General features: G+C 44.3%; 1 protein-coding gene across 1 annotated transcript in view; it reads left to right on the forward strand.

Annotated features, from left to right (window-relative positions):
• LOC124622754 (limbic system-associated membrane protein-like) overlaps positions 1-27,338 on the forward strand; it is a 719,050-nt gene that overhangs the window by 512,416 nt on the left and 179,296 nt on the right. Inside the window, exon 3 of the mRNA XM_047148543.1 lies at positions 9,364-9,470. Within this exon, the coding sequence (XP_047004499.1) occupies positions 9,364-9,470 (107 nt within the window). The remainder of the gene's footprint in view (positions 1-9,363; positions 9,471-27,338) is intronic.

The raw sequence follows: 27,338 nt of genomic DNA on the forward strand, positions 1-27,338 counted from the left end.
GGAGAGTAGTGGGACATGAAAACAATAGGATCTTGTCGGGTTCGTTGTCCGTATCAATCCGCAGTGCGTACGCGTTTCAGGAAGCACGTTTCGTCCCATCTTGTGGCGCAGTGTCTGGATCTCGCAGCCTGTCTGCTTTCCGCAGCTCGTAGTCACGTGACCAGCCGCCTGTGTTTACGGGACTGTCAGCTCGGACTAGCCGCGCACCGCCGCCTCAGGAAAAGCGGGGTGCTGTCTTAACAGCTTGCAGTGAAGGTTGCCGAGCACCGCTGCGAGCAGTACCCCTATTCCGATCAAGGAGAATCTGTGTAACTTCAGTGGCATCCGTGGTAATACTGAGCGAGAAACAGCTTTCTGGACAAACGTCTTTCCGAAACTGAAAATGTGCTTGTACGTTACGCTATGCTCATTCAGTGCTGAATTTCCCCCTGGTGGAGTCTTACGTCACTAAAAAGTTCAGTACGAAGTACGGAGATGCCTCGCTTCGACTGTCCTATACACAATGAGGTGTGCCGCGCGGGATTAGCCGAGCGGTCTTGGGCGCTGCAGTCATGGACTGTGCGGCTGGTCCCGGGGGAGGTTCGAGTCCTCCCTTGGGCATGGGTGTGTGTGTTTGTCCTTAGGATAATTTGTGTGTTTGTCTTTAGGATAATTTAGGTTAAGTAGTGTGTAAGCTTAGGGACCGAGTGGTTCTAGGCACTTAAGTCTGGAATCGCGCGACCACTACGGTCGCAGGCTCGAATCCTGCTTCGGGCATGGATGTGTGTGATGTCCTTAGGTTAGTTAGGTTTAAGTAGTTCTAAGTTCTAGGGGACTGATGACGTCAGATGTTGTGTCCCATAGTGCTCAGCACCATTTGAACCATTTTTTGATGACCTTAGCAGTTAAGTCCCATAAGATTTTACACACATTCTTTTTTTTTCACAATGAGGTGTCAAAAATCTTGAGAACGGGTGAGTCACCTAACATTACCGCTGGATATATTTCGTAAACCACATCAAATACTGACGAATCGGTTCCACAGACCGAACGTGAGGAGAGGGGCTAGTGTAATTGGTTAATGCAAACCATTAAAAAATGCACGGAAGTATGTTTTTTAACAGAAACCTACGTTTTTGTAAATGGAACCCCGTTAGTTTTGTTAGCACATCTGAAAATATAAAGAAATACGTAATCAGTGCCGTTTGTTGCATTGTAAAATGTTAATTACATCCGGAGATATTGTAACCTAAAGTTGACGCCTGACTACCACTCCTCCGCTGTTCGATCGTGTGTATCGGAGAGCACCGACTTACGTAAGGATCCAAAGGGAACGGTGATGGACCTTAGGTACAGAAGAGACTGGAACAGCACTTTACGTCCACATGCTAACACCTTTTTAATGGTCTTTTTCACTGACGCACATGTACATTACCATGAGGGGTGAGGTACACGTACACACGTGGTTTCCGTTTTCAATTACGGAGTGGAATAGAGTGTGTCCCGATATGTCAGGCCAATAGATGTTCAATGTGGTGGCCATCATTTGCTGCACACAATTGCAATCTCTGAGGTAATGAATGTCGTACACGCCGCAGTACATCTGGTGTAATGTCGCCGCAGGCTGCAACAATACGTTGTTTCATATCATCTGGGGTTGTAGGCACATCACGGTACACATTCTCCTTTAACGTACCCCACAGAAAGAAGTCCAGAGGTGTAAGATCAGGAGAACGGGCTGGCCAATTTATGCGTCCTCTACGTCCTATGAAACGCCCGTCGAACATCCTGTCAAGGGTCAGCCTAGTGTTAATTGTGGAATGTGCAGGTGTACCATCATGCTGATACCACATACGTCGACGCGTTTCCAGTGGGACATTTTCGAGTAACGTTGGCAGATCGTTCTGTAGAAACGCGATGTATGTAGCAGCTGTTTGGACCCCTGCAATGAAGTGAGGACCAATGAGGTGGTCGCCAATGATTCCGCACCATACATTTACAGTCCACGGTCGCTGTCGCTCTACCTGTCTGAGCCAGCGAGGATTGTCCACGGACCAGTAATGCATGTTCCGTAGATTCACTGCCCCGTGGTTTGTGAAACCCGCTTCATCGGTAAACAGGTACAACTGCAACGCATTCTTTGTTAATGCCCATTGACAGAATTGCACTCGATGACTAAAGTCATCACCATGTAATTGCTGATGTAGCGACACATGAAACGGGTGAAAGCGGTGACGATGCAGTATGCGCATGACACTACTTTGACTCAGTCCACCGGCTCTCGCAGTGTCCCGTGTACTCATGCGTGGGTTCATGGCAACAGCAGCTAACACACCAACTGCACCCGCTTCTCGTGTGACGGGCCTGTTACGGACCCGTTTGCGTGCTACGACCATACCTGTTGCATACAGTTGGCGGTAGATGTTTTGCAATGTGCGGCACGTTGGATGCTCTCTGTCCGGGTACCGTTCTGCATACACCCTGCAGGCTTCAGCTGCATTTCATCGACACTCGCCGTAGATGAGTACCATCTCCGCCTCTTCAGAGTTCGAATACACCATGGTCACAGTTCCTACAACACTACACTATCACAGTCGTCTGGTAACACGGTGTACTACAGTTGGTCTGCGTGCGGAGACGAATGCAGAATAACAATAGCAGCAAGCGCTACATGCGGACACTGCGACAGCTAAAGCAAACAATAACAGTGCACCACAGCCACACTCGTAAACACGGTCGTCATCGTAAACATGTCCCTGCAGGTGCTGCTCGCCGACCGTGGCCCGTGTTTGTTACAACACGCAACTGAACGTCGGAGGTTTCAAGCGTCAACTTTAGGTTACAATATCTCCGGATGTAATTAACATTTTACAATGCAACAAACGGCACTGATTACGTATTTCTTTATATGTTCAGATGTGCTAACAAAACTAATGGGGTTCTATTTAAAAAACGTATGTTTGTGTTAAAAAACATACTTCCGTGCATTTTTTTATGGTTTGTATTAACCAATTACACTAGCCCCTCTCCTCACGCTCGGTCTGTGGAATCGATTAGTCAGTATTTGATGTGGTTTACGAAATATATCCAGCGGTAAGGTTAGCTGACTCAGTATAGCATTCGGGACAGTGCGTTGGCGCAACTGTCATTTGTACTCAGGTGATTCGTGTGAAAAATGTTTCCTACGTGATTATTGTCACACGGTGGGAATTTCACGCGGAATGGTACTAGGAGGTAGATGCATGGGACCATGGGACATTCCATTTCGGCAAACGTTGGGAAATTCAATATTCCGAGATCCACAGTGTCAAGAGTGTGCCGATAATGCCAAGTTTCAGGCATTACCTCTCACCGCGGACGCATCCCGCACTTGCTGCGCGCCTTTCTGCCACCTCATTATGCAACGCAGCTCCCCTCGCCGCGTCCCGACGACGGCGGGGCGACACACGGCGCGCGGCGGGGGCGGGTCCCGCAGAAACCAGCGCCCCCCCCCCCCCCCCCCCCCCCCCACGCACCCGGCTTCCGGCGGCGTTCAGGAATCGTTAGCGCTAGGATTTCACCCAGAACAAGTCCCGCCCACTCACCCCCGGTTTTCCCGGTCTTTGTTCGGCGCCTGGGCATCGTTTCAGTTGATCCACGTGGCTTACCGCGTTCGGCTGCACTTGGAGTGAATGTTACATTAATATCTTGCTAGGTCTTAAATTTTCCCAGGTAGTTAAAAGACACATTACAAGAAACGTGCACAATTGGCCTCAGCTGTGCCAGGTACTTCCACAGCAAACATAACAGAAAACAATGTAGCACTGAATTCTTTAAATACGAGAACTCAGTATCCAGATGAATAGCCTATGAAGAAACATACTTCTATGTGAGGAAAAGTACCCAAAGCTAAAAACAGGAAAAACCTACCCTCAAAGAATAATTTGTTTGGAGAAAGAGGAACCACAGTATACTTGACACTTAAGTTTCAGAACTCATACGGTATATATGAAACAAGCACCAATGTTCACTATACTTCCAGAGGGCATCAAAATTACTTTGTTGTTGCTAGATCGATCCAAGCTGATTTCGCGTGCTATTCACTGAATAGTTTTGCTGAAAAATTGTAGGGGTGAAAGAAGAACTAGCACAGCATGAAGGAAGTTTTACAGCCATGAAACACCGCAGCATATATTTCCTCCATAACTGCTCTGTGACAAACATAAACATCACATTATTATTTTTTTTAAATGGTTTGAATGGCATTTACGAAATTAATAAATCTTTTGGTTAAAAACAGACAGGACAAAGAATAACGACAGATTATTTTCCTGAGACGTTTGCAACAGCATATAGGTCACTAATCACACAGAAACAGCTACAATTCTTTGTAACCTCGTTTATAATGCGCAGGTATGGTATTCGAAGAATTTACAAGTTAAAATTTACCCATTACCCACGCAAAATACTAACGAAATATGTCATACATGCAAATATCTTACTGCTTTCATTAGGCATTTCTACTTTATGACATTCTTATATTCTTTAATTTTCGTGAGCTACTATGAGGGCCTACATGAACAAAACAACCTTCACTTATTTCTATATTTTAGACAACAGAGTTATTCGAGTGCATCCGTGGCTTTACTGCCGACATGACAGATTCAACACCATTGTTTTCGCATTGTATGTTTGCTCTGCTGTTTCCCTCAAATAAACGTATTATAGTAAGTGAATTAGTTAATGAAAATTTCTCCTTATTGCCCTTAAATAACATCACGTTATTTTTTGTTTTCTATTGCCGGCCGCGCTTTCAATTCTCTATAAATATTTTTATTTCTTTAATAATGCAGATTCATATTACATTACTATGCAGAAAAGCTTAAATTTCTTATCGTTACTGAATTTCATCACAGTATAACACGTGTTGGACTGCGACGATGACAACTTTGTTGTAGCTTCCAGTTTGCGGAACTGGCGGCCGTTTAGGGGAGGGCCTTACACTATGGATAGGCGTGGAGGGGGGTGAATGGGCGGGACTTGTTCCGGGTGAAATCCTAGCGCTAAGGGCACGTGCGGCGTTCTGCTGCCGCCGCCTCCACCTGGTGGGCGAGTCGTGTACTCGACTGACCACGCCTCCGGCTGAAACCTCGACTCGCTTCCTAAGGGTTCTAAGAACAGCTCAATAGTTAGCGACGTGGAATGGGTTCGGGTGCGGAAGGTAAACAATTCTGACGTTCAAAACTGTTGAAAGCCGTCAACTGTTCATAAGAAACTACAGCCCATTCTTTTACTGCCCTAAAACATTATTCCTTTGTATGAAATCTAGCCGATATGTGAAAAAACTCAATCTACTTTGTCTTTAAATTTCGTAGTGGCTATCGCAACGGAATGAATAAAGGGGGATTTAACTGGAGCAACATCGAGACAAAACTGAAACCATACTCTTTACAACAGATGTCATGTAGACGCTTATTTATGTTAATTTTAATTTTAATAAGTAACAGCCTCAGTTGCACTGTTTCCCTAGAGCACTCGTGGCTGCCGCAACGCGATCGCAAAGTGGGGCCGAGGCAGTTCCACATAATTTTTATAGTCTGACGATGATTTATGGATTTCTAGTTTTAGCTTGACGATGTCCACTATGGAAAGAAGGTAGTTACTGTTATTCTGAAGAAGGTTAGGTTATCCCGACTGAAATCTAGGTAAATTCTAGGCAACCAGTTCAACTGAGGCTGTTAATTATTAAAATTAAGATTAATATTTACACAGTGTCTGACAGGGCCGTGAAATGTTGAAGATATTTAACTCATTTATGTGTTTATGTATTGTACATACAGCTGTAATTCATATGACGATCTGTAACTTGAAACTTCTAGTTAACAGAAAGGATCTGACTTATGTAATAGCAGAGATTTATCTCGGAGGATTCGTCTTCGTATACACATGTCACGAAATTCGACAGGAAGTTACCTGGATAGTGAAAATTTTATTCAGATAAAAATCTCATCCCTGCCGAAACAATGTACCACATTTCAGCTACAGATGTAGTTAAAGCGAACGTAGTATGTTCAGTAACGTAGTTCATAAGTGAAAGCAGTAGAGATTTGGATAAAGATCAGAAGAGTGAAAAATAAGTTCACAAGAATACAAATAATATGAACGCTTAATTGTTGTTTCAGAAATTGAATACAAAATATCATGCTTCAGTGAACCACATGCCTCTACATGACCGTCCATATCCAACAGACAAAGAAAATCACCTTGTCGTTACAGCACGGAAACGCTGTAAGAAGTATGTCAGAAAAGGCCGCACGGAGAACCAAGGTTTGGTGGTGTCCTGGTGCTCGGTTTTTATGTGAGTTACGAACAAGGAGTAAATAGTTTCTGGCTTAGCGTGGACCAGCGGCCATTTGTACAGCCACTCGAACGTCTGTCTCATTGTAGCTGTGTTACAGCATATCGAGCAAGGTTTCAACGACGAACCGGAGCTGCCGGCCAGGCAAACCGTTCAAAACTGGCTCTGAGCACTATGGGACTTAACTTCTGAGGTCATCAGTCCCCTAGAACTTACAACAACTTAAACCTAACTAACCTAAGGGATCACACACATCCTTACCCGAGGCAGGATTCGAACCTGCGACCGTAGTGGTCACGCTGTTCCGGACTGAAGCGCCTAGAACCGCTCGGCCACTCCGGCCGGCAGGCAAATCGTGCGAATTGATTAATTCCTTTTGCAAAATAAAATAGACTGAAATTGATGCCATTGTTTATATGTGCACTTTCAGATTTGACGTGCAAAAAGAGTCACCCTTAAATAACTCCGGACTGGAGCGTGACTGATGATTCAGATTTGGTCCCACTGGTGTATCTGAACATAGTCCAAGACACGATTTTACCCTTTGAAAAAAAAAATGCTTATTTTGGTTTTACGTGGAAAAATTATGATTTTCTGGGTCGTTTTTCAAGAGCGCCGCTTCTATACTTCAACCTTGTACGGATCGGATTAAAGTTTGCACGAAGATAGGTAAATGGATAAACTAAAAATGATTTTTTTTATCCAGTAATCTTTATACGTTGCCAAAATATGACGGGTTAAAGTCGAGGTAACGTAACACGTAAAATTAGTCCTTGAGTCAACTGAACGCGCGGGAACGGCTTGAAGTGAATCAAATAAATTTAAAAAATGCATTCTTACCATAAAATTGAAAACTCTGTTTCATAAATCTAGCATTATTCGGATTTTACATAAATAAACACGTTGTACGTGAGTTTTTTTATGTGCGCCACTTCTGTGTTTCAAAACGTGTACGTATCGGTTTAAATTTCGTAAGAAGGTAGACCAATACATGTAATTAGTGGTCTTCCTGTTGTCCTGATAAACCTTCATCTGTTGCGGGGATATAAGCGAGATGGTTCGAAAGATAATGAAAAATACCTACATCGGTTCAGCGGTCGTCCGAATCAACAGAAATTTACAGCGGTTGCTAACCTGTGGCGGTCTACCATGATTCTACGGTAGAGTAAAAGCTGGTAACCAGAATGAAAAATGCCCCTATTGTAGCACAAAGAAAGGCGACTACGTCCTGGAGATGGAAAATAAGGAAATTAGTTTTTCGATTGATCTGGCATCTTCAAAGTCATTTAAAGCAAATCACCTTGACACACTCGCGCATTTTTACTCTACTTCCCAGAACCGCGGGCTCTTTTATTGTTAGACCTACCTCCTGTTAAGTGTATAGTGAGGGGCGTAAGAACAAACAGGCACAAATTTTTGTGCTTCTAGGTAGCAGGATGAATCTACAATAGGAAGTGTCTATAAGAGTGGGGGTGCATCTATCATGGGAAATGGCCTACAGCGTAAATGCGTGCATCCCAAACTTTAACGGCAGGTTGTGTCATACTTGTTCGTAGCAGTGCCCCATGCCTCTGTGGTGGCTATAGGGAACGTGGTGGCGAAACTGGCGGCGCGCGTATTTGAAAGTGCGGCCGACCGGATAGCGGCCGATACCGCAGACCCGAAACCTAATACATCGATAAAAATAAGATGAGAGCACAGGCGACTCATTGAGACATAAACTCACAGTCTTCACACAAAGATAAGCTAAAATATCAGACGGAGAAATTAGTAGAGAGTCCGTGAGACGGAAAAGTACCTACCGACAAACCGACGCGTGTATGGGTATACGGCATGAAATGTGCCCGACAGCAGAAGACTTTTCTCTCTAAATCAGAATTTACGCCCCGCTAAGGGGTAATGGCACTGTCACATTCGTGTTCAGTGAGCAATACAGTGCGTAAACTTTTAGATGGCAGACCTCTCCCTAGTCTTGAATCGGTAGAAGTCGGTAAACGTCGGGAGGCTTCGGTAGGCACGCAGTTTCGACTGCTGCCAACGTTACGTAGCTGACTGTGTTGTACAAGGTAGCCATTGTCGTCTGCTTCGTTCTTGTTTTGCGCTGTACTGTTCTGCGTGTTTTTATTGTGCAATTGTGCAAAACATTATCAAAATGAGTGAAGAGGCAGTTGCTGGCCCATATCGGAAGTCGCCAACAACCCCTACCGGTAGGCCTACGGTTAGAAGGAAACGCAGTATTACGTAGCGATGCTCGCAAAATTATATTGCGTGTGACTGAATGCTGCGAAAGGGAAAGCGAGCAGAAAAAATTGCTTCACCCCATTTACAAATCACCAGTGAGAGCTGCTACATACACTGGACAAAGCATGCGTAGCATTGGAAGATTCAAAGAGTTTTCCAAGAATCGTCCTGGCGTATCACCACAAACGCCTGGCAACAAAAGATGAGTTTCCATTTCAAATATTTTGTTCGCGGTCACTTTTAAGGAGCCCCATATTTCGTCCGAATTACCTCATATTTTATTTTTCCTTGCTACCGTATTGCTTTGTATGGAAACACCACTGGTTACTGTATTATTTCGAAACACATTCATATTACAGTACACTGCAATCGGATGAATGGTTTGTGAGCGCATAGTATACATATCATATATATATATATATATATATATATATATATATATATATATATATATATATATATATATATATATATTAATGTACATGACGATTTCAGTTTCGTTTACAAACAACATTTAAAGCGACTTTTACTTCCAAGCTTTTCGTCTGCTTTCGTGCAAGCATGACGCGCAATTTGTAGTGCCAGCACTGCAACTGGTAGGCGTATCTTGTCCCCCCCCCCCCCCCCCCCTGCCCACTCTACGGCTCCGCGCCCCTCGCCAGCCAATGCTTGCTTCCTCCTCTCCCAGCACTCCTCTCACAACTCTGCCGTGTTACAGTTAACACAATGTAGCTACCTGTTTCAGTTGTGTGTCAGTGCTGCAGCCAGCACGCGGCTGAGTGTGGCGGTGCGGTTGTGTGTTGCAGCGGTGACGGACGGCCCGCGCTTCCTGCAGCCCATTCCCAACGTGACGGTGGCGCTGGGCCGCGACGCGTCGCTCTCCTGCGTCGTCGACAACCTGGGGCCCTACAAGGTACGTGGTGCCCGGCCCACGCCGGCTGCGAGTGAGGGACATTCAGTTTTTATCGTTATTTTCACTTTTTTATTCTTTGTTTTTGTTATTTTTTGTTTTTACTCAAGTTGATTCCGTATTTCTAGATTTCAGGAAAGCTTTTGACACCGTTCCTCACAAGCGACTTCTAATCAAGCTGCGGGCCTACGGGGTATCGTCTCAGTTGTGCGACTGGATTCGTGATTTCCTGTCAGGAAGGTCGCAGTTCGTAGTAATAGACGGCAAATCATCGAGTAAAACTGAAGCGATATCAGGTGTTCCCCAGGGAAGTGTCCTGGGACCTCTGCTGTTCCTCATCTATATAAATGACCTGGGTGACAATCTTAGCAGTTCTCTTAGGTTGTTCGCAGATGATGCTGTAATTTACGGTCTTACAAAGCGATTTAGAAAAGATTGCTGTATGGTGTGGCAGGTGGCAGTTGACGCTAAATAACGAAAAGTGTGAGGTGATCCACATGAGTTCCAAAAGAAATCCGCTGGAATTCGATTACTCGATAAATAGTACAATTCTCAAGGCTGTCAATTCAACTAAGTACCTGGGTGTTAAAATTACGAACAACTTCAGTTGGAAAGACCGCATAGATAATATTGTGGGGAAGGCGAGCCAAAGGTTGCGTTTCATTGGCAGGACACTTAGAAGATGCAACAAGTCCACTAAAGAGACAGCTTACACTACACTCGTTCGTCCTCTGTTAGAATATTGCTGCGCGGTGTGGGATCCTTACCAGGTGGGATTGACGGAGGACATCGAAAGGGTGAAAAAAAGGGCAGCTCGTTTTGTATTAACACGTAATAGGTGAGAGAGTGTGGCAGATATGATACGCGAGTTGGGATGGAAGTTATTAAAGCAAAGACCTTTTCGTCGCGGCGAGATCTATTTACGAAATTTCAGTCACCAACTTTCTCTTCCAAATACGAAAATATTTTGTTGATCCCAACCTACATAGGTAGGAATGGTCGTCAAAACAAAATAAGAAAAATCAGAGCTCGAACAGAAAGGTTTAGGTGTTCGTTTTTGCCGCACGCTGTTCTGGAGTGGAATGGTAGAGAGATAGTATCATTGTGGTTCGATGAACCCTCTGCCAAGCACTTAAATGTGAATTGCAGAGTAGTCACGTAGATGTAGATGTAGATGACTTATGCGTATGCCCTTCGACGTAGTCTCGTTGAGATTAACACACTTTCTCCGACGTCCTCTCAGTGAATAAACAGATACTCTTCACGCGTTTCTTGAAGGTTGCATAATATCCATCCAGCCTTTGTGATTACAGCTGCACGAAATAGCTTACGTCTTAGGCTTATCACAAGAGTACCAACCACTTTGTATTAATAATTGACTGTGAGTGTGGACAAGAAAAATCTGTTTAGTTTTGTAGCCTATTTCGGTGTCGTCTTTGTCTGTATCGATGCTTTTGATCGTTGATATCGGTGTTATTTTATGGTTACTTATTTTTCGAGTACTGTTTACTCTTCTTTTTTTTCAGCTGATGTTGCAAGTTAATAGTTATTGAGCTCATGCACCATATTTATTTACATTATTCAAAAAAAGAAACACTTACAAAAACCTGGTTCTGCAACAATACACTGGTGAAATTTTTTCCGAAAGAGGGCGTTTTCTTAATTTCGAAGTTCTCTTCTGAGACATTAGGCTGTTGATGAGCATTTCACTATAGTGTGAAAACAGCTATTCGAAGTCTACAGTCGAAAACTTGAAACAGTTCGCCTTCAGCACGACAGCAGGTATTTGACAACATACACAACAGTCCCTGCTGATACGTTTTTTTTTTTTTTCTGCTAAATTCTGAAACGTTTTGTATCCCTTCAGAATATCTGCACTGATCAGATCTATCATTCTAAGTATACGTAACAGACTCTTTACCGTTTCAGATTCAATAAGTTCATATATATGATGATCTCCAGAAATTAAACTACACATTATTATGGCAGACCGAGAAACTTTTATTGAATGCTGCACTACACTTCAAAGTGACGCAGATATGTGACACTATTGTTCCACGTAGTCATCAGTTCTCTGCAAAGAACGGTCGGGACAATCTACCAATCCTTTAGTTCCTCAACGATAGAAATCACGGATCCATTCGAGAACAGCTGTCGTAAGTCCTCACTGTAGGAAAATCTCTTTCCCTCAGATGTTCTCTCAGTTTGTCGAAAAGATCGGGATTTCATGGTGCGACATCGGGCTTTATAATCAGCATCAGCCACAAATATTGATCACGTTGTTGGCACCATTCTACTACGGCTGGAGGCGACACTGCCTATGGTCCGTATTGCACCAGAATTTGAGCTGAATCTGTGTGTAATTTTGACGCTTTACCCACAAGAATCGTACTGACCCACGTACTCCAACTTTAGAGAACGTTTCCCGTTGTGGCGCCATTTCAGCTGCGCACTGAGACGCACCTGTCACCCGTACCTAAGCAGGAATCGTAAACACACTTGCAACAAAAATATGTGTGTGAAGTCTTATGGGACTTAACTGCTAAGGTCATCAGTCGCTAAGCTTACACACTTCTTAACCTAAATTATCCTAAGGAAAAACACACACATACCCATGCCCGAGGGAGGACTCGAACCTCCGCCGGGACCAGCCGCATAGTCCATGACTGCAGAGCCTGAGACCGCTCGGCTATTCCCGCGCGGCACTTACGACAATGTTCCATGGTTTTAGTGTGGGATGACATATGTAATCTACCTTCTGAAGTCCCTACGAGTTACCATAGGATTTGCAACAAAACCCTAAGGCTGTGAACATAGACCTGCGTAGATCGGTGACCACTGGGGTTGTCAGCCTAGTTGGGAGATGTATGCCACGGCGCGTCATTCTTCCCTTCATCCCTGGCTAAAATTTTACGTATGGCGATAATTCATAGTCCTCCTGTGCAGCAAATCCTGTCTAAAGTTTTGCATATGGCGACCATACATAATGGTCCTGCGTGGTAAGCACGTATATCTGAAGGTGTCCGATTTAGACGATCGAAACCTGACAATGATAAAAATTATTGTGGTTATGACGGAAATTCCAAATATTTGTCTCTTCGTATTTCTCAAAATCTTCTTCTTATGAAGATATTTTCTGTAAAATGTGCTGCACAGATTCTATGTTCTTAAAGGACAGCATCAATTACTAATAGCTGCTGGAATTGGTATCCATTCACGGGCAGGCATTTTCGATCACGCGACCACCCTCAGGTTACGAATGAACACTGCATCAGTCTAAAGGAAGGACACTGAATCAAATGCACACTTGTCTGTTTGTAACCGCTCTTTAGACAGTGGTTATACAGAAACGAGTGTTAGATTACATTCTGTAATACGAAATGACCTAAGAGCCAAAAAACGGTAGTAGTATTTCGAAATAATAGTTAAAATTTTACAAAGAGTAGATATTCGAAATAGAGTAACGCAAAATGCTACAAAGGGAATCCAAGAAAGATATAACACAGCTGCGTTTTGTTTTAAATGTAATGTATAAACCAATGCCCAGCATTGTTAGATGTCTTGAGTTTTTTGTTTTCAGCGGTGGCGAGTGTGTTCGCAGTTATTCCGTGGTGGTCGGAAATATGGGATTAGAAGCCTAATTAAATTGCATTCTTAGAACTGGATCAGTTATTGGAGTGGTGGAGAATACATTATTTTGGGATAAATTTAGAGACGGAGTCAATTAGCGGTGATTGGGTGTACGAACATTGATATTCAAGTGAATGGTGATTGTACGTGTTAAACGAAACGCTACCATCGTATACTTACGATTGTGAAGAGATTTATTGACAATACGGTAACTTTTATGTTGAATTAAGACTTTATTCGTTGTATACGAATTGTTAAAGAGTATTGGGAACGAAAATAGTTTGGACCTTATCACACAAGTATCCATGCCGCTCGTTATCAATGTGATTCCGCTAATAAACGAGAAGTGAAAAATAGTGCCCGTTAAAAGGCTTGTGCTGAACAGACATTGAAAGGTTTCGAACCCCCGTGAGAAATGAGAAGCTTAGACATTGTAAGGCCCAGAGACATATTTATAATTTATCGGTCATTAATGGCAAAGGACAGTTTCATGGGAAATCATGTCTTTCGTGATAGATACATGAAAGAATGTAGTACTGATTGACTGTTTTCATACCGAAACGAAACACACTAGGATCAACTCTGCTTTCATTGATCACCTAGTGCCATCTCTCATTAATTTAAGAACTTAATTTGTCAATAAAACAGAAATATATGAGTGTTTACTGAATTGCATAATCAGCTAGTACGTAGACAATAATATCTGTGAACATTCAATGGTTATTGAACGAAGCTGACAAATCTTTTACAGACATATTTAATAGGATTCAACGAATGCATACAGACTGCTAAAGTAACTAATTCAAATTATTCAGGGAAACAAATTAGTAAAAATAAGCTGGAACTCAATTAATATCTTACTCCAGAGCAATAAAGAAAAACTGTCTTTGGATCCGTCGTGGTTGAAAGTGTATGAAATCTCTGTGGAAAAACGCTATCAATTTTCAACTGCTGGTTCACACGACTAGATTAACAACGTGATTCAGAGATGTTTTATACCCGACCCACACGGCAGGGAATGGTTCTTAACTAGCCGGGACAATATATACACAGACTTTTGAGATCAGTTCCGCTACCGAGGGGGGGGGGGGGGGGGGGGGAACGGCGATGCGATATTTGTACAGTCGTGACGAGTCTTGGTATCCATCATTTAAACGTGGCAAGAAGCGGAACGCTACCACCGAAGGTAGTTGCTGTTATGAGATGGTGTGGTTGCAGGTGGCAAGTTCTCGTACACAGCCTTGTCACAGGGCCAAACAGCGTTGGGCAACATCAATGACAAAATGGTGACACTGCAGGTTAACAACAGTTTACTACAATCTATCACAGAAAGCTTACAAATACACTAGTATGTAGACGTTACGTGGCAGTAGTTCAGTGTTGAGTTGCACTCATCTGTCTTTAACTCTGGCCTAGTTCTGGAACAGTCAAGGACAGCTTACGATCACTTTTAGAGTGAACAGCTTGGCTTGGCATGGCTTGGCGTCCACTGTAGGCACGGTCGTGATGCTGTCCTGAGGTACTGTTGATGCTGTGCGATACTGCGTTGACACTACAATCCTAAGTGGAGCCGTGTCTGGCAGGTGGGTGTGCACTTGGGATCTGGTTGGGCGACGTTTCGCGGCTGGGTAACGCGTAAGCCTTGCCGTATGTACCCAGTGTTTATCTTTTATCTCGCAGTCAGTTGCCTGCTAGGCGCCTTCCCACATTTGGCCGTGTTCCGTATATTCTGCAGGACACAGACCTCTGCTTCAGTCACCGTGTGCACAAACTGACAGTCCGCTGCAGCATTCAGCACTCTGTCTACTCGTATAGTGTACCATAAACGCAACGTCTCTAACGCAGTGAAATGAAATTAAACCTCTCCTAAACTACTGAGCGGGGAATTTTAAACGATTTCAAAATAGTTTTGAGTAAGACGTAAACGACAGAGTATTAAAACTTTTTGCTTCCTAATATTGGTCTGTTTACTTACCTTTTGCAAACGTTGAAAGTGTGCTAGGAAGGTGGCCTTGTGGGAAAGTGAAACAAACAACAGACTCTAATGAAACGCCCAACAAGTGTGCAAGTGAGTACATATTCTAAATTAATGTCCTCTGCCGCATTTTCTGCCAGTATGTGCACGCCGATCTCAGGATCTGAGTCTAATAAACATGGGCTCTAAAATGCATACCTTAAGAGCTATGAGCGCTTACTCAATAGAATGGATTTGTTTCACAATATCCAAGATAAACAGTGCTCCGAGCTCGTAAGGTATGCACTTCATAGACCATGTTCATTCCACTTTATTTCCTTGTTTTCATCCATGCTATCACCTCTCAAAATATTAAAAGCAAAGAGCTCGCAGTAGCAGAGAGTTGTTTCACGATAACGAAGATGAAGAAGCGTTCATAGCTCTTAAAGTATGCATTTTAGAGTCTACTACACTTTTTTGCCTCGAATGGTGATTCCTGTCATATCCATGAATACTGACCATTCCTCCTACGACACCGTGTATAAAAGTGATATGAAGGAACTGTTTCTGTCAGACAGGCCTGAAGAAAAGTTTCTCACACTGTACGACCATCCGTTAAGCCAAATTCGCAATGACAAATTGTATGGCTTGCAAGATACACAAAGTAAAACTTCAGTTAAGGTAATTTGAGTACAAAATACGAATCTTGATTTAATTAATATAGATAATAAAAGTTTTTATCCCAACCTGGTTTCTTGAACCCGAACCCAAAAATATGACATTTAACTTGCAGAATCAGTCCTCACTTCGTGGCATGTCGTCCACGCTGTTGACCTATAACCAGTGGGGCACGATATCCCATTTATTGTTTGACATCTAGATTGGATGGACGTTCGTAGCATGCTTCAAGTATTGTACGATACGCGTCTTTCGATGAATTAGTTTCGTTGTTTGATTATGGGTTATTGCATGTTTCAGTTTATAAGTAAGTTGCAACTTACAATGAGGGGAAAACAGTAATGGGACATCGATATGCACATACACAGATGGCGCTAGTATCGCGTACACAAGGCATAAAAGTGGCGGTGCATTGGCGGAGTTGTCATTTGTACTCAGGAGATTCATGTGATACGATTTCCGACGTGATTATGCCCGCACAACATGAATTACTGGACTTTGAACGCGGAATGGTAGTTGGCGCTAGACAAATGGGACTTTCCATTTCGGAAATATGTAGGAATTTCAGTATTCCGATATCTCCACAGTGTCAAGTGTGTGCCGAGAATACCAAATTTCAGGCATTACCTGTCACCACGGACGACCCAGAGCAGTGGTGTTTTCGTAGAGTTGTCAGGGCTAACATACAACCAACGTTTGCGTGAAATAACTCCATAAATGGATGTGGGACGTACGACGAAAACATCCATTACGACAGTGCGGCAAAATTTGCCTTTAAAGGGCTATGGCAGCAGACAACCGATGCAAGTGCCTTTGCTAACAAAACGACACCGCCTGCAGCGCCTCTCCTGGGCTGGGAACCATATCGGCTGGACCCTTTAGGACTGGAAAAACCGTGGCCTGATCTGGAGAGTTCCTGTTTCAGTTGGTAAGAGCTGATGGTAGGGTTCGAATTTGCCTCAGACCTCATGAAGCCAAGCTGCCAGGTTGTTAATAATGCACTGTGCAAGCTGGTAGTGGTTTCATAATGGTGTAGGCTGTATTTGCATGAAATGGAGTGGGTCCTCTGGTCCAACAGATCCTATCATGGACATCATGTTCCCAAACAATGATGGAACTATTATGGTTGACAATGTGTGATGTAAGCGGGCCACAGTTGTTCGCGATTGGTTTCAAGAACATTCTGGACAGTTTGAGCAAATGATTTGGCCACCCAGATCGCCCGACATTGATCCCATCCAACATCTATGGGACGTCATCGAGAGGTCAGTCCGTGGACAAAATCCTGCACTGGCTACACTTTCGCAGTTATGGACGGCTGTGGAGGCAGCATGGTTCATTGTTTCTGCAGGGAACTTCCAACCACTTGCTGAGTTGATGCCACGTCGAGTCGCTGCACCACACCGGGCAAAAGGAGATCGGACACGTTATTAGGAGGTACCTCACGACTTTTGCCACCATTGTGTATTATTACTTGTAATTTAGCTCTTGTAATAGTTATAGTTGATACATTCTGTGTACGTAGCTCAAATGTTTGCTCAGTTGCTTACCAGCTTACTACTGACATCTTTTTTTAATCGTAAGTTCTCCGGCCGTAGATACTTAGTGCTACCAGAGTGAAGCAGGGGCGAATCGATAGTAGTAACTGTACAATCGGACATCTTGTTTGTACTGTTTTTATTTTTCCATATTCTTAGTTAGTGGAAGAAACTACACAACGCCTTCATTTGCATTTCTCATGACATTGAGCTTGACGAGTTGTATTATAAAACAAGCGTTGAAAATATGCCATTAAATATTAACTTCTTTATGCAGGCTTTAAGTATACTCCTTCTGGCAACAGCCAATGTATCTTAGAAGAAAGTAAAGCACTCCGTCTTCAGGCCACAAGTGGCCCATCGGGACCATCCGACCGCCGTGTCATCCTCACTTGAGGATGCGGATAGGAGAGGCGTGGGGTCAGCACACCGCTCTCCCGGTCGTTACGATGGTTTTCTTTGACCGGAGCCGCTACTATTCGGTCGAGTAGCTCCTCAATTGGCATCACGAGGCTGAGTGCACCTCGAAAAAATGGCAACAGCGAATGGCGGCTGGATGGTCACCCATCCAAGTGCAGGCCACGCCCGTCAGCGCTTAACTTCAGTGATCTCACGGGAACCGATGTATCCACTGCGGCAAGGCCGTTGCTCCTGAGAAGAAAGAGTATATTCGAAGTCGTCTTTCATCGTGCAGGGTTCTGGAGCCTAGAGCCGATGTAGCTGCGCGTCTACCGGCCCTTCGTTCCATTCGCTTACATTAAAGACCGCCTCCCACGTGGTAGCAGTCGCTCAGTTATTGGATCCATTTTGCTCGTCGATTAGGAATTCCACATTCACTAGGAAAGCAAATTGGTTACGAACAGTATGCCTCCAGTCTAACAAGACAAAAAAGGAAAAGAGTACGCAAGAACTGGCCTGTAATACAAACAAAAGAATCCACTTCTCATCATCAGATTGTAAGGACGTCCTTAGCCAACGAGAAAGCTGAGGTACAAATCACTGTAACGTGCACTGTGTCACCCCTTGACATGCACGTATTCCTAAGCACAGATACAACTGTGGTGGAAAACGTTTTTCGACCAATGACAAGGTTATCGTAGACATGGAAGCATATTTTATAACAAAATCCATAACGGTATTCAGTGATGAGCTTTGGACACTCGAAAATGTTTGCAAAACTTGTAGTGATGTGAAAAGGATGTACGTCGGCAAGTAAGCACATTTTTGTCCAATAGCACAGTCTTTCTCTACGAAAGACACAAATTCTCCCCTTTAAGTTGTACTAAACCTTTCTCATCGGTGGTACATCATACGAAAATCGACGCCACTGAGATGCAACAGTCAGCGTTGGAGAGTGTAACAGAGGTATTAAAAAGTCTTAAATGGCAGTCTCTATAACTGAGACGCCGTCCATAGCGTCAGAACCTTCTTGGAAAATTTTAAGGTCTCTATCACATGGTAAAAAGTACTAATAAACTTCATCCCTCATGCTGTCTTCTTGGCACCTCACTGAAGAAATCAGGTAGTTAACGGCGCACAGCATTTCTTTTCATTCTCCATTCGTGAATGGGTACAGACCTCTACGCTATCCGGTAAAAAGTACCCTGAGAGCTGAAAGTGAAGGTTAACAGGGTGTTTGTCCACCCTTCGCCTTTATGATGACCTGAGATCTGCCGAGGACACATTCAGTATGGGAATGGGCGGCGCATTCCTACCCACGAGCTGAAACCAGAGAGGGTAGAGATTCTGAACGCAGGGACCTGGAGCGATTTCAACGCTATAGCTGTTGCCAGAGGAGCTCCGCTAGATTCACGTCGGGGTCCCGGGCAGGCGAGTCCATTTCTGGAATGTTATGATCCATAAACCATTCCCTCACGGGTGCTGCTTTGTGACAATGTTGGTAAAATCATTCATCATTTCCGAACTATTCCTTTAGTGTATGAGGTACCGAATGCAGTGAAACGCATTTATCGCTGTATGAAGCGCAGTAATGGAACCACATCCTAACTGTGAAAAATAACCTCACATTTTAAAAAGAAAACCTCCTCCGTACTTCAGCGTTGGCGCTTTGGAACTCACGAGTGAACTGTTCCATTGACTGCATGTGGATTTTCACAACCACTGTGCGCAATTCTCGACGGTTCCTGTCCGCCACCAAATAACGTACGTGAAACGCATTCACAGTAACTAACACGTAAAATCATCAACTGTATAATGAATTGACGGCAGTGAAAATTTGGCCAAACTGAGACTCGAGCCCAAGTTTCCCGATTATCGCGAATGGTCCCGTTACCATTAGCTTATCTGAAGACGTTTCAGGGCCAGACCCAAATTTCCATATGATGTCAACCATGTGTCTACTACCTGCACTGGTACATTCATTATTCCCATACAAGGGAGTTATTTTAATTTCAAGTCACTTGCCTGATGTCGGCGGATGAAGACGATGTTGCAGTTTTTGTCTTGTTCAGGAGTACGGTAGAATGTTCACTGCAGTATCGTATTTGTCCACCGACAATCCGCAAGGGGCTTTCAGTTACAAAGTCTCCCCTATAGGGGAATATACATGATGGATGTAAGAGTTCAAGTTGTAGACACTGACGACATATGGAGTTCGGATAACCTATAAGTCGTGGCATCACTCGCGATAAGCGGGTTGTCCTGGTTCGTGTACCGTCCCGCACAAATTATCATTGTGGTCGTTCCATTATACAGGTGATCGTTGTCCATATGCGCAACTGCGAGTACGTTTCATGTATTTCATAGCGGCTGTAGTCGCCGCAGTGCCTGTTCCTTTGGACAGGAATACACAATAGATGCACGAGTGTAAGTTGTAAAAACACGGTTTGTGTCATTTGGAAGTTCGCGTCCGGACGTAACACATGTTCGCATAGCCTAATGCAATTCCGCTTGGAGCGGCGAATAGCCGGACGTGTTTATTCTTCCGTTCTATTGTAGCGTTTCGAGGCGTAGCAGTTCGTTGTTTATAAGGCGTGTTGTGACTTCTGTGACAGGTTTTCCGTCGTTGTATCGTCTTTTGTGTTAATTTAAGTGAGTTTTAAGAAGCGGTTCCGGCTGATTCTTTGTCACGAAGCCGTCCAAGCTGATCTCACATAAACGTATGGATAGTTTTCTTTTTGCTAAGTCTAGCTGTAATGTGCAGCCAAGTTCCCTCGAAATTCGTGATTCGTTAGTGGAAACGTTTGATGTTATTTCAGGTCCGGTTTACAGGTTCACCCCACACTGAGTTTTATGTCTTCTTTGCAAAATTCATGAACCCACTCTAAACAGGCTGTTGCTTAAACAGGGCAATCACGTTTGTTTCCGTCATAGAGACGGGTCAGGTAGTGTAGCCACCTCAGTTCTACTGCGCAGACAGTAGGGGCAGCGAATCTGGGCGTTCTCCGGCCTCTGGGGATCTTATGATCTTATGGAGTCGCCTCAGGATCGGGTGTGATCAGCACCCCTCTCCGTCCCACCCCCCCCCCTCCCCCACTCCCACATACCACAGCCTGGCGGCCACCGACGCCTCCTTGCCTCCGCGACGATTGCCGACGACGGCGTTTCGGTTAGACAACCTTCGAGCTTCTGCTGTTGAATCTTGTACTGCAGGAGTCGCCGCAGGTTGTTTACAACTTGTCGCCTACTGCACCTGCTGATCCTTCCCTCTCTGTCGTGCCGGATGATCCCCATTGGAGCGGCTTACTTTTCCTGTTCCAGTGCGGGCACATTCATATCTTGCGCTTGACCCTTGTATTTTCTTCCGGCTGCTGAGGCCGTTTTGCTAGCGTACACAGCTTTCCCAATCCGCACCACACTATCTAGCCCAGGAAATAACGGCGTAAGGGTTCTGAAGAGCACGGTTCTCCCTTGAGTGGCAGTGGATCGATGGTCGGAATGTGACATAGATGGACTTCATTTTTGCCGCACTTTGGTAGATGACTCAGACATACACCTTTGTTACTTCGAATGTCAGTGGCATTGAGTCTGAGTTACGTCTCGCTGCTTTCTGTCAGTTCACTTATGAATTATGTGCAGACTTTACATTATTGGACGAACAATTGTTTACCACCTATTCTCTTCCCGGTTTTCGGACCTATTCTAATTCGACAGGTACTACACTTTTTTTTATCGTGAATGCGTTCCCGTGACTGACACTGAAGTTCTCGATTCAGGCCGCGGGATTAGTTGTCGTATTTTTGAATTTACTCTTGTTGTGCTTTATGCACAGTCTAGCGTGAGTCAAAAAGTGGCGCCCTCGAAAGTGTACTGAGAGGGGCTACCTTACTTTCTGTGTAAGAATCCTCGCGACCTTTCTCTGGGTGGAGACTTCAACTATATGTTACATCCCGTTGACCAGTGCACTCATTTTAATTTTAGTCATGATCACCATGAATTGTTTCGTACAATGTGCTGGAGGGACTATTGGGAACACTCATTTCCAGCATTGGTGAAGTTCATGTTTTTTACTGTGATGTCTAGTAGTAACTTGACAGACTTTTTTTGTCCTATGTTTTGCGTTATCAGAATGTTGCAGTCGACGTAATTCCTGGACCTTTCACTGGTCCTCAGTCGCTAGACTTCATTTGTTGGGTACAAGTTTGGCAACCCCGGGGTTCCTGAGTTGGAGACTGCTGAACGCCGCCAGTCATCTGTTATCGTATGTTCTCGACATGCTTCTATGCTTCTGCGACCATCGTGTGTCGGAGCGGTGGAACGTTGCGTATCACAGGGAATGGTGATCTTCGCTTATTGTCCAGAACGCGAGGATGATAAAACGTCTATAATCCTCAGTCTCAAGGTGTACTGAGTGCTCATGAGATGCATGGCTGTTGAGAACGAACAGTCGCTAGCGGGCAACCTCTGGGGAACCTGAAGCACTTCAGTTCTACAAGGCTTACCCAGACAAGCGGGGCTCTGTCTGGATGCACTTTCTTCCCTCGCTGCCCCTGGGAGCACCGTGAAATGTAAATCCCACGTTTTGTATCCATAAAGTGCTCGAGGCACTTGCAGGCCAACTACAATCGATCAAGAGGATGCAGTGTGGCGCTCTTCTGCTGGAGACTAGGAGAGCTCCCAAGTACATTAGCTGTTGAACGCCAAGCTACTAGGAGAGCATCCCATCATCAGTGAGCTGCACACTGATTTAACTAGCGCTAAGGGTGTTGTACGATGCCAGGACGTTATGGATATGGATACAAAAAAACTGCAACAAAAATGGCAAAATGGAAGGGTGACTGACGTCGAAAAGTTATGAAAAGGATTGACGGTAAGCTCCAAAAGTCATCATCATTTATTCAGACATTGATTCTGCTGAAGTTGCCGGAGTATATTGCAGCGGGATTTCTCCGCCTTAGGGTTAAATTTTATGTCCCAAATCCGATGCACTGCTTCAAGTGCCAATGCTTCGGACACACCGCTACGGATTGTAATGGGTAGGGTACATGTGGAGAATGTGGCAGTATGGAACACGAACAAGTTTTTCAATGCACTGCCTGATCCTGGTGTGTCAATTGTTCCCAGCCGAATCTGGTTTGGAGTAGGAACTGTCCTGTCTTTGCTGAAGAAAGCAAGATTAAGACATGAGCAAGGGACTTAAGGCCACTCAGCCACTAAGCTTTGCCAAGTCTTTTGCCTCTGTGTTGAAACAGCCTGTGCAGAAAGTCAGTGTTATCACTGAGACTGTGACAGTTGAGCAGAACACATCTCCTGCACTTGTAACGCAGCTGGCAGTCTGCACTTCTGGTCCTGTAGCCCAGTAATCCTATCGTTGAAGAACTGAAAGTTGCTGAACATAATGTCAATGTAGGTAGCAAACTCTTACAGAAGATATCAGATGGGATCCAGCAGAGTGTTTCCATTACTACGGCCTTGCAACTGTCCCCAAAATATAAGTTGGGGACGAAGGCCAAACGGCCACAGCGATTCATTCTGAATCTGCTGGACCATGCGACCTTGTTACCGTATGAAGGATCTGACAATGAAAGTACCATAGCTGGTATGTAGGCAGACGTTTGCCTAAAGATCTCAGCAAGTCCATCAAGTGGCCCACCCTATGCCGCCGCCTCGGCATCACAATGGGACAAGAAGGGGAAAGACAGAGCAAAACCTCACCGTTAAAACGGCTTCCATACTCCAGTGGAACATTAATGGCTTCAGGAAACATGTGGAATAACTGAAACTGATAGCACAGGAACGCCCCCTATGCTTGTGGCTGCAGAAAATGCATTTTAAGGTGCCCAGTTCCCCTGTCCTAAGAGACTATACACTCTGTCGCAACGGCAACCTGACTATGAAAACGGCCAAGGAAGGGATAACTTTATTTGTCAATATAATGTGCGCCCCTCGTCTGCTCTTCCCATGGCTATGGAACTGCAGCTGAGGTTCATGTATGTCACAGTATCACTGCTCGCTTTATTGACCTGTACACGATGCGATTGACTGTGAAGCTCGTACTGATCTTACAGAACAACTTCCCTGACTCTTTCTCTTACTGGGAGACGTGAAAGCCCGTAATATGCTGTTGGGTTCAACTTCCATTTGTCTTCAGGGTCAGGTTTTGGAGAGCCTTATGATATCTCATGCATCCTCAATGCTCCTCTCATCACCATCCTCTCACTCACTTCTATGCTGCTACTGGGACATCTCAGCCTTCGACCTCTCTTTCTGCTCTGTAGCCCTTGTGGACTCTGTTTATTGGAAAGTCACTGAGGACCTTCATTACAGCGACCATTTTCCTTGCTGTATTCACCTACTGGGTGGAGCCTCTCTGAAAGGTAGCACCATAATGGATGATCAGCTGGGACAACAGCACACTGTTTCGCCAGCTGGCTGTGACTGAATACCACGACAGCTTCAGGAGTGGATGAACCACGAGTAATCCACTATGCCACTGACCTCTCCATCCCAAAGTCCTCAGACCATCCTAGGAGACCACCTCCCACTTGGACTCATGAGTGCTGTTCAGTCATTTGGGTCAGACGTGCAGCTCTGTGACGATTTGAGAGCTTCTTTGGTAAATACTGTTGCTTATCTATAGCAAAACCTGAAGACGCTGTACAGAAAATGGCAGAAAATTTTGCTCTGACTACTGCCACTACCAGCCAGGATCCAGCATTCCTTCATTATCGGGCCACCATCGAAAGAGGTTAGTTATGACTATTCAAAGTCCTGTAACTGCCCATTCTCGATGTGGAGGCTGGATTCGGCGCTGTGTGCAGCTCGTGATACGGCACCTGCTCATGACCAAATCCAGTACTGCATGCCGCAGAACTTGAAACCGAGGAAATCGTCTGAAAAGATTTTAATTCGATATGATAGACAGGCAACTTTCCCAACTCGTTAAGGTACGCAATTTTGATCTCTTCTCAAACCAGGAAAGGACCAAAGGTGCCCCAATAGCTGTGTAGCAAAGACCTTGGAGCAAACCGTTAACCATCGTCTGTTACGGACGTTAGACACCATGAAACTCCTTAGCCACTCTCAATGTGGATTCAGGAGATTTTTATCCACTGTTAACAACCTGATCTTGCTAGAGGTAGCTATTCAGCAGACTTTCCTGTGTAAACAGCTTTTTGTAGTTTTTTTTTTTTACATCACTAAGGCATACGATAAAATTTGGTGAGATCTCGTTCTAGAGCAGACCCACCAAAAGGGCTTCCATGGCCATCTCCCCATATTCATTTGGTCCTTTTTATCAAAGTGGCTTTTTCGATACCAAGTTGGTGACGTGCTGTTTCGAATAAGAGAATGGTGTTTCTCAAGGCAGCGTTTTAAGTGTCACGCTCTTTGCCATAGCCCACAACAATATCATGTGTATCGTGAGTAGTTCTGTACAATGCTCCTCATTTGTGGACGATTTTGCATTTCTCCGTTCCTCATCCAGTACTGCAACACCAACTAGTCAGTTGCAACTTACAGTGAAGATTATGGAAGAGTGGGCTGCAGAGACAGGTTTTACGTTTCCTGCAGCGATGTGTGTGTGTGTGTGTGAGTGTTCATTTTAATTGTACTCGCCGTATTTTTAATTTACCTGAATTGCATATGTGGAACACCGTCCTCCCCTTTAAAGATACTGTGCGATGTTCCGATCTCATTTTGTACTCCAAGGTGTTATGAGTCCCACATCTGAGGGACCTGAAGGCAACGACTCAGAAGGCACTGAATTTTGAAGTGTCTTCGTCAGGGTCTTGGGGAGTGAACAGGGCATGTCTCGTCCAGTTCTATAGGGCTATCGTTCGATAATGGCTGGACCTTGGATGCACAGTGTATTGGAAAGCGAGGCCTTCATATTTGAAAACCATTGATACTGTCTACGTGAGAGGATCAGGCTGTCTATGGACGCTTACAGAACCAGCCCCATATCCAGTCTCTGTGCAGAGGCTGGGAAACCGCCACTTAAAATCCGATAGCAACTCCTCATGGTGCGTCAGGCACGTCTGGTCCTTGCTACTCCCTCTTCCCAGCATACTGTACTGTTGCTCTTCCAGCTATGGAACGCCTCTTTACGAACTGTCGACAGGCAATGAGTCCATTTGGGATCTGTGCCCTTAGTGTTGGTCACGCAGAATCTCAAATTCGGGGTTTTAACCGACTGCCGTCTTGATTACTATAGAGGCCCAGAATAATTTCAAATTCAGTGTGGTACAAGAGAGACTACACTCCTGTTTATGTTTTTAATGCGATATTTTTCGTTACTTTAAATGAGCGCCACAACTATGTAGCTGTCTTCAGAGACGGGTCCAAACAGGGTAACTCTATTGGTTGCTCTGTTGCCTTCAAAGATTGTGTCCTCAAGATTCATTTGCCTCCAGAGTTCACCGTATTTGATGCCGATATACCCGTGGGGAGCTGGAGCAGATGAGATTATGTCACAGCTGCTAAATTCCTCGTCTGTTCCAACTCCTTGAGTCCCCTTCAGTCTCTGCAACACTTGTATCCAACTGATAAAGTTGTTTACAACATGGATGCCCTCCTCCAGCTACAATATCTACATTGGCTGGGAAGGATGTGTCCTTCTGCTGGGCACATTGTAAGTAGGCTGTTTAGGTTTTTTTATTGGTAACGCCACCTCTGTATAAAAATCACTGGCTGTGCTGTGTGCAGTCTGTGGCTAGTTTGCATTGTTGTCTGACATTGTAGTGTTGGGCAGCGGCAGCTGGATGTGAACAGCGCGTAGCGTTGCGCAGTTGGAGGTGAGCCGCCAGCAGTGGTGGATGTGGGGAGAGAGATGGCGGAGTTTTGAAATTTGTCATGAACTGCTATATATATATATATATATATATGATGATATTAAGGTAAATACATTGTTTGTTCTCTATTAATATCTTTCATTTGCTAACTATCCCTATCAGTAGTTAGTGCCTTCCATAGTTTGAATCTTTTATTTAGCTGGCAGCAGTGGCGCTTGCTGTATTGCAGTAGTTCGAGTAACCAAGATTTTTGTGAGGTAAGCGGTTTGTGAAACGCATAGGTTAATGTTAGTCAGGGCCATTCTTTTGTAGGGATTTTTGAAAGTCAGATTGCGTTGCGCTAAAAACATTGTGTGTCAGTTTAAGCACAGTCTTGCATAAATTGTTCAAAGGGGACGTTTCATATGTCGACCCTTAGCCGAGGATACCTCACTGGAATCTTCTGATTTTTTCTTGTAGTTTGTGTAATTAGTGTAGCTTTTGTTTACTGCTAGCGCGTAATTGTAGAGAAAATCTCCTTTGTAGTTGCAGTCTTTCATTGTTGTACAGTAAAACAGTTGTGGCATGCATGTAGATTTGCACCAAGTATTTCGCAGCTGCAATTAACTAGATATTATTTTCAGTTCTATGTTAATGTGTTCTCTCATTTTTGCTCTTAAAATTGTGCTTTTCTGTGTTATCGTGTGAAATATTGTGACAATAATGGCGTGTGAAAAACGTAACACTAGGCTCCAAAGTAAACTGATAAATAATAGTGACGACGAGCGTAGCTTGCCAGCACCACTGTGTAATGAATTAACAGACGTTCAAAGTAGTAATTTGGTAACTGTGCATAGGGAAATGGAGCGGGCTACAAACAATGGCGTAGACACTGAAACAG

The sequence above is a fragment of the Schistocerca americana genome, chromosome 7 (genome assembly GCF_021461395.2).
Source record: "Schistocerca americana isolate TAMUIC-IGC-003095 chromosome 7, iqSchAmer2.1, whole genome shotgun sequence".
NCBI lineage: Eukaryota > Metazoa > Arthropoda > Insecta > Orthoptera > Acrididae > Schistocerca > Schistocerca americana.